Genomic DNA, 7814 nt, shown 5'->3' with positions numbered 1-7814 from the left:
CAAATGAAGAATCGCTGAAGCGGCTGAATCGCTATCGCACAACGTGTGACATCTCTTCACTTACACCCCATTCCTGACACATTGACATCACTTGGGTAACCACGCCGAGTGACGATGATTGTCACTAGCGCATAGCACATAGCGTATATTTATTTGTGCTAAATTTGTGCTAAATTTGTGTTTTCTTGCTGTGTTAACATAGCCTGTGTTACACAAGAGGTTAATGACCCCCCACCCACTTCGGGTCGACGACCGCCAGGAGCGCGATTAGTCGGGTTATGTTTAACTCCATGCTGCACAGGTTTGTGCACACGCACGTGCCAAAGTAGTGGGTGCAATTCTGATGCATTCCGCCAGGGGGCGCAGCTGCTTGGAAGTCTTGCTGTTCGTGAGGCTGTGGATGGGGGGAGTTCAGTAGCCTGACGTCCTAGACAGGCAAGGTAGACTGGTAAGGTAGCCTGGTAAGGTAGACAGCCCAGGTTTTTCCGTAAACCCATTACTTGAGTAATGTTTAACCTCTCATATCATACAAAATAATACCAGTAAGTCTAAAGTTCTGTAACCTGTGTGGCCTGTTAGTGTTAATTGTAAATGCATGTTTCAGTTTTTCTTGGTTGAAATCTCTCTTCTTCTGTAGGTGTTTAAGCAGGACAGACAGGGTGATGCTACCATGGAGGTGGTGAAACTCATTACCAGTATGGTAAAGAGCAAGGCATTCAGTGTGCAGCCGAAGGTGCTAGAAACCTTGCTAGCACTTAAAATCAAGGTAAGACAAGCATCACTGTAGTCACTATCTACAGGTGTTTATATGTGTCAATCCATGTTAAGGTGTTCATGTATTGCAAAAAAATGTTCCTTTCATTGCAAATTTTCAAATTTTACATATCTATTTAAAGAAAATTACTTTTAATGATAATGATGTGTATGATGTTATGGAGTTTTCGTTACAAAAATTCCTATATCCTTACATGAATTAAAATATCAAACAACTAGATGTCCACTTGCATGACCCATAACACAGGAGATAAAGTCCACAAACCCAGAGAAAGAAGTGGACAAGAAGATGAAGGAAAAGAAGGAAATGCTGAAGAAGGGATCTCGAGCGCAGCGTAAACGAGCCAAGCGGGAAGAGAAACTGACACGAGAACTATTGGAGGCCGAGGCTACAGAGAACCAGAAGCGGAAGCTTGACCTCAACACTCAAACCATAGAGGTATAATAGTAGTCTTCACAACTTTGTTATCGGTTTGTTAAGCTGAAGATGTTTCCATTTATTTTCAAGGTTGTGGCATTTCAAATGAGACTTTGAACCTTAACTTAGACTTAGTCCTCCTGTGCCTACAGGCACATTGGGCAGCAAGTTTCTGGGAACAGCAGATGTTTAAGCGGATAATGAGTATGACTGAGTGAGAGAAAAAGGACAGATTAACAGATTTCAAGGACAGCAAGTCTACCATTCTTGGAAATGAATTACATAATGTATTTTGGCTACAGCTTTGTATACCCTTTTCAAGTCACAACATCTCTGAATGACAGTTGTCTCTTTGTTCAGATGGTGTTCCTGACATACTTCCGTATCCTGAAGAGGAACCGCCATTCTGTCCTGCTGCCGTCAGTCCTGGAGGGTCTGGCCAAGTTCTCCCACCTCATTAATGTGGAGTTTTTCAATGACCTGATCACTGTGCTGAGAGAACTGGTGGAGTCAGGGAGCCTTAGTTACAGGTAAGGCAATTATGGGGTTTGTATGATGATATGTTAAAGCTTTGCTTGTGTTTGTATTTTTTTTTATTTGATCAAAGTGTTTGCTAACAAACCACAAACCAATTCTCAGTAATTATTTAACAATTTTGGAGATACATGTACTGTACTGACATATTGTCTGTTTTTAATATCAATTCGTGCATCAACTAGATGCAAGAAATTGCTTCATTGATGAACACAATAATGAACCACTTTACCTGACCAACTACTTTGTCACACTAATGAATTAAAGATGATGGACATGTGTTGAAGTGCCACCTTGTATGATAGAGTGGTACTGCAGACATTTAAGCAGTGATTGGTCTACTTGTATCTGCATTTCATCACTTTGTTTGATGTCTACTGAACTGTGTCTTCTCCATCCCTTAGGGAGACACTCCACTGCATGGTGACAGCATTCCAGATCCTGTCTAACCAGGGAGGTGTTCTGAACATTGACCCATTAAGATTCTACACACACCTGTATGCCAACCTGCTGCACCTACATGCAGGTGAGAAAATATGTAAATGTACAACTGGTATATGTATCTATATAGCTGGTATACTTGCACTTCTGTATAACGCACCAACTATCTACCAAATTACATGTTTGCTGATTTAAGATTTCTTTCTTGTAGGTCAGGACACAGATGACACCACCAATGCCCTGGAGTGTATTGACATCATGTTGAACAAGCGCAGGAAGCAGGTGTCCATGCAGCGTGCCTTCGCCTTCCTGAAGCGGCTGTGCACTCTGTCCCTCCAGCTGCTGCCAAACAGCACCCTGGGAACTTTGGCTGCCTCCCGGGACTTCCTGAAGGTCGGTATCTATCGGTCAACTAACCACCTTTCATCATTACCTTGTGGTAGATATGGGTTAGACATGTTTTCTCCTCTTCTCCAAGTGTTGACTTGTTCAAGAATATTACCTTAGTGTTTGATAACAAATTTCCGTCTATAGTACTAGTTTTGAAATTGCTTACATATACTTGAAGATTGCTTGATAACTGAAACTCAAACTTGTGGGCATTGTGGCTGCTTTTTGTTTTCTGATACTCACTAAGGCCCCATTCATGATTGGATATCTGTTGCGAATCAATGCGATTTAAAAAAATAAATCGATTCATTTGGGAACATGAACGCTCCAAACCGGTTCCGTTGCGATTTATTCTGAACCACCTCGCGAGGTGGTCTGAAACGATACAGAACGATTCGCGTTCGTAGAATTGTAATCATGAACGCGCGGATGCGAATCGTTCCGGTTCGACGCTGTACTCCCGGGTACGTGGGGGCCACGGTCGGCCATAGTTCGCGGCGCAGTGGCTTGTACTGCGGAAAATTCTACTTGAATCGTACAATCTTGACATTGACTTCTAATTACTGGTCGACTGAGGAAACGGGACTTCCGATATTGACTTGGGGAAATCAGGAGATTCAGAGGAAACTGGATGGTATGTACGAGAACCTACCCTGGGCGTCAGGGCGAGTGGTAGCCCAACGGGGACGTTGGGGCGGCGGACCGTGGGGGTTTGCGCCAGATGCGTCCGGGGCACAGCCTATGGGGAGGACATGAGTCGGGAACGAGCGACCACTCGCCCGGACAGGCGTAAACTCTCCGCCTTACGAGCCGGGTTCCCAGGAAATATTCAAAGAAATTGTGTTATGCAAGTCAATTCGAGGTGTGAAACCGTTTCCAGTGTGGGTGCAAGTTTTGAATCACGGACGCAAAAATATATTCCGTTTCGATTCGAATCATGGCCAAACCGGAACACATTTCAATCATGAACGAGGCCTAATTGATTCATGTACAAAATTTACATTTTACACATTATGCACAGTTGTAACATTTTCTTTGTCTTCCCATGGCTTTCACTGTAGGTCTTCCCCAAGACAGACATGCTGCTGCAGATTGAGGAGACGCAGGGAGGTGGCATGTACCTACCCGAGCTACAGGAACCCGAGCACTGTAACGCTCACACCACGGCACTGTGGGAACTCCACCATCTCAACAGGCATTACCATCCCCATGTACGCAGATATGCAGCACATATACTACGGAAGGCACCTTCAGAGGGAGCTGGGTCCCTTCCACCCTCACTGGACAGGAAGTCTCCCTCTCAGCTGTGGCAAGAGTTTGATCCTTCTCAGATGAACTTTAACCCCTCAATCGCAGGGCCAGGGAAGGGTGGGAAGAATTTGAAGCCATTCTCCAGGGTGGGAGGTTTGGTGCAGGAGAGCATGAGAAAACTAGAGCAGGATATCTGTGGTGATGCAATGTAGATAACTTATGGAGGGAAAAAAGGATTTCTACTGAGGCATACAGAAACTATATATACAATGCCATGTACAACATAGGTTGGTCTTAGGTTGAAATCATGTAACACAAGTTGTTTTAGAATGGCATCTTGTCCATTTCACCCTGGAGCAAAGAGACTAGCCCTAGTTATGACATAGCTTACATGTAGTATATAGTATACCGTGTAGGGTTTGAATACGAATAGGTCAGATACATGTGCCCGTAAAGGGAGTTTCTTTCTAATTGAGTTGTATTACAGATGTATAGAAAACAATATTCATGTACAGAAAACCATATTTACTTGTCTTCGTCAGTCTAAATATTCAGCATGCTTCAGGGAAAATAAAACAGCAACAGCAAAGTAGAGACACTGAGAAATTGCGTCTGATTGACCTGGCCTCAGAAATGGGCAGACTAAAATAATGTATTCAGCAATTATCTCAAATGCTGGTCAATTGATACAGGGTCATACCTGCCCAGGTGACCACCTCCTCAAGCTGACTAATGTAATAGAAAAACAATATCCTGGATAAAGACTTTGAATACTTGGACTAATTTCACAAGAATTACACATTTTCCAAATTTGGCAATCCCCCATATTAAAAGGCGCCCCACTTGTTAGCTACCGGTATGAAAACTGGATCTTCAGGCAAATAATCAGTCACAAGATTTTACTATAGCTGCCAAAGGAAATTGATTTGTTCACTGACATAATTCTGTCAATTATTGTATGATCAAGGTATGATCAAGCTAGCTGTCCTAATAAGAAGTCAGCTTGAACCTGAAGTCAGATCATATCAGAACATGTGTTGTCTCAGATATACAAATACCAACTTTTGTTTCAGATATAGTAGAGATGTAATTCTTGTTTTTGATAGTTTAAATGTTTACCTGGGTCAAAGTTTATTTAGATGACAGTCTCATTACCTTTGAAATAGTATTGTTTACACAAACATTACCTCTTATGAGAATGGAAGACACTAAAGGTGGACACTGATTAGGTTTCAGAGCTGTAGGTTTCTCCCAATACTTAAAATGAAAAAAAAGTTGTTCATAAGAAAATTCATCAGAGAATAAGCTTTACAGATGTCTATGGTTATATTTTCCAGCTAACATTGGAGCCATATGTATATACAATCATATCTTGTTACTGCATATGCCTACCCTTGATTTGTTAGCTACCCACTAGTATACAACAATATCCAGCAATACTCCCTGACATTCTAGGTGATATATCGATGTTGGTTGTACACAAAGTAAGATATGATTATAAGCAAAGTCAATACAGAATTCAGATAACACCAACAAAACTTTACCACTGCTTAAATATCCCAATATAATTTCTGGCTTATGGCTGTTCCACATAAAAAGTACTGGGCTGGTCAGAAAAAAATGCTCTCTTTTTTCAAGGAGGTTAAATACAAGTATTTAACCTTCTTGCTTTTTTCATGTAGACTTTCTAGACTTTCCAAAGTCGAGCATTAATTTCCATAAAAAACTGAGGAGACCGAGGGAAACTCTTTCAAGAATAAGTACTTTGAATGGGTACTATAAGTACCCAAGAATTGAGTTTTACAAAAGCTGCAAATTACAGGGGAAACAGAAATCAAAACTTCTGTTCTTTCAATAGCTAGCTATCTAGCATCTGCCTGTCTGAATAGGCTACTAGTAATATACCTAAATGCCAATATCTAAAAGAGCATGTGGTCATCTTTTCCTTTTAATCTTCAATGCTCCTTAGCAGATTATTGATTTTTCTGGAACATTGACTTTGCTTCTTTTGAATTTTTTCTAACAACTCAAACTTTTTAATTGGAACAGCAACAGCCTCTTTGAATTACCCTATTTACATATTTTCTTTTACCTGCAACAAGAACATGGGCAATGAAGTAATACATGTCCACATGTTTATGAAATTCTGACAATACAATCAAAGTGTATTTTGCATTAACCAATAGTTTCAACAATTTTGTGAGTGGTTGGTTGGTTGGTGCCACGTAGCTTGTAAGCAGCAATTAGCACTGGGATTGGAGCACAAAAAAACAGTAGTACATCATAATATAATACATCTTTACAAATGTAACATATGTTGAACCACATTCACTTCCTGATTCAAGTTCCAACACATGGAAAAATAACAGTACAAATTGTCAACTGAATCTTACTTTTCTCATGAATACTGACCTAGTCATTTCTGACACGAGATTATCTAGAAGGATTCATGTCAGAAGTGGGGGTGTCAGTACCTGAGGAAGGCCAAATGTTTGGTTAAAAAATCATACTTGTGTATTTTTTCTTGTGTTGGACTGAAATTTTAGATTTTTTAAACTATTTCATTGATCAACACAGATTTCACATAGTTTCTATTCAGCCGTAATGGACAGCAGGCTGTTGACAGCTGCGTCCTTGTTGCCACGGTTGGCCTCCAGTACAGACCGCACCACCTCAGCATCCATGTTGGGGAACATGTCCTGCAGAGCCTTCAGGTCGGCCTCCGTGATGACGGGCTGAGCCGGCTGCTGCTGCTGGGCTGGCATCTGGCCTGCTGGGACTTGGTATGGGACACCTGTTTGGTGGAGAAAGAAAAATGCAGTCAACCTCATGTCGGGTTGCCTTTTTCATTTTCCTTTCATCCAACTTTTGCCTGAAAATGTAACTTATAAAATTGCATGGCCTAATAAAACACCTCCAGATTACCTGCTTGTACTGTAGGGTAGTACACAGGCTGTGGAACCATCATCATTGGCATGACCGGGGGAACCTGCTGCATCATGGATACCGTGGAGTGGGACAGGACCAGGTTGATCATGCCCTCCTTGTCGTCACCTTGCCTCCCGCTCAGCGTGTACCAGTCGTCCACCGTCTCCCCGTTGAACACTGACTCTGGAATGGTGATGTGGCCCCACGCCACTCTGTCGTCCATGGTGAAGGACCGCTCGTCAAATATCTCCAGGTAGAACGAGTTGACGCCTTGTGGGATTGGGGCGTGGACAACCTTATTCCAGCGAGGGTTCTTGGCTCCGTTGTAGGCTGTCGGGGTTTCGAACACAGCGTGTCCGACCCGGATACGACAGTAGGGGTCCATACGTGTTACGCCATAGTTCTTGGCCAGCTTGGCCTGAGCGACCGTGATGCTGAGTCGGCCCGAGCTCTGCCCCATGAAGCCATACTGAGCGTACATCTGAGCTGCCTGCATGTCTGCAGTAGCCTGGGACACACAGGATATAGCAAGCAGGTTAGATAGAGTGTCAACCTCCTTGGTTTTAGCAAAAAATGGTACTGGTACAACAGTATTAACAACTGAGCAGGAAGATCTACCTTTAATCAAGGACAATGTGTTTGGTAATTTAGGAGAACGACATCCTCATACATAAAATGAAAGAGTTATACGGTTGTATTAGATACTTTACATAAAGTTGACAAGTGGTCCCAAATCTTGCTCCTTGTACAATTTACTACAATCATGGAGGTAGCTCCATGCTACAAATTGTAGCATATTTACAAACGACGCCCTCTTCAAGACGTCACGACCGAATGACCCAGAACCATGGATGATACAAACATCCTGATAAATTTAGCTGGTCAACTGCTCAGCCAATGTGATATGTTGTACCTGTAGCTGTTGTGGGGTGGCTTCAATCCGCAGAAAATCGTCGGGCAAGTCGCCCAACATTACCTGTCCCCGCTTCGTCACCTTCGTCGCCATTTTGTTCTGCTTCGCCCCTGCTTTCTTCCTGGATAGCAAGCAAACGCTAAATTCTCATATTAGTAAAATTCT

At 42.4% G+C, this 7814-nt stretch overlaps 2 protein-coding genes across 2 annotated transcripts in view; one reads left to right on the top strand and one right to left on the bottom strand.

Annotated features, from left to right (window-relative positions):
* The window catches only part of LOC109471844 (nucleolar complex protein 3 homolog), an 8155-nt gene extending 3942 nt beyond the window's left edge, over nt 1-4213 (top strand). The window contains exons 3-8 of the mRNA XM_019771232.1: nt 638-766; nt 1022-1213; nt 1553-1722; nt 2131-2252; nt 2379-2560; nt 3619-4213. Of these exons, the coding sequence (XP_019626791.1) occupies nt 638-766; nt 1022-1213; nt 1553-1722; nt 2131-2252; nt 2379-2560; nt 3619-4020 (1197 nt within the window). The 3' untranslated portion in view covers nt 4021-4213. The remainder of the gene's footprint in view (nt 1-637; nt 767-1021; nt 1214-1552; nt 1723-2130; nt 2253-2378; nt 2561-3618) is intronic.
* Nucleotides 4214-4318: 105 nt separating this feature from the next.
* Nucleotides 4319-7786, bottom strand: LOC109471847 (toll-interacting protein-like). Its single transcript, XM_019771234.1, has 3 exons — nt 7650-7786; nt 6734-7244; nt 4319-6602 (listed from the first exon to the last, which is right to left on the bottom strand). The coding sequence occupies exons 1-3, from the start codon at nt 7740-7742 to the stop codon at nt 6400-6402; spliced, it is 807 nt and encodes a 268-aa protein (XP_019626793.1). The 5' UTR covers nt 7743-7786; the 3' UTR covers nt 4319-6399.
* Nucleotides 7787-7814: the final 28 nt, after the last annotated feature.

The sequence above is a fragment of the Branchiostoma belcheri genome, unplaced genomic scaffold, assembly GCF_001625305.1.
Source record: "Branchiostoma belcheri isolate BF01 breed outbred unplaced genomic scaffold, Haploidv18h27 scaffold26, whole genome shotgun sequence".
Lineage (NCBI taxonomy): Eukaryota > Metazoa > Chordata > Leptocardii > Amphioxiformes > Branchiostomatidae > Branchiostoma > Branchiostoma belcheri.
The sequence above is the reverse complement of the archived record's forward strand: the minus strand, read 5'-3'. Positions and strand labels throughout refer to the sequence as shown.

What these genes read in the sequence shown, in the direction of transcription:
- LOC109471847 (XM_019771234.1), bottom strand. Translation starts at nt 7,742, where the DNA reads ATGGCGACGAAGGTGACGAAGCGGGGACAGGTAATGTTGGGCGACTTG. An exon ending in CCACCCCACAACAGCTACAG is followed by an intron (nt 7,245 to 7,649) that starts GTACAACATATC and finishes TGTGTGTCCCAG; the next exon opens with GCTACTGCAGACATGCAGGC. An exon ending in CTACCCTACAGTACAAGCAG is followed by an intron (nt 6,603 to 6,733) that starts GTAATCTGGAGG and finishes TCCACCAAACAG; the next exon opens with GTGTCCCATACCAAGTCCCA.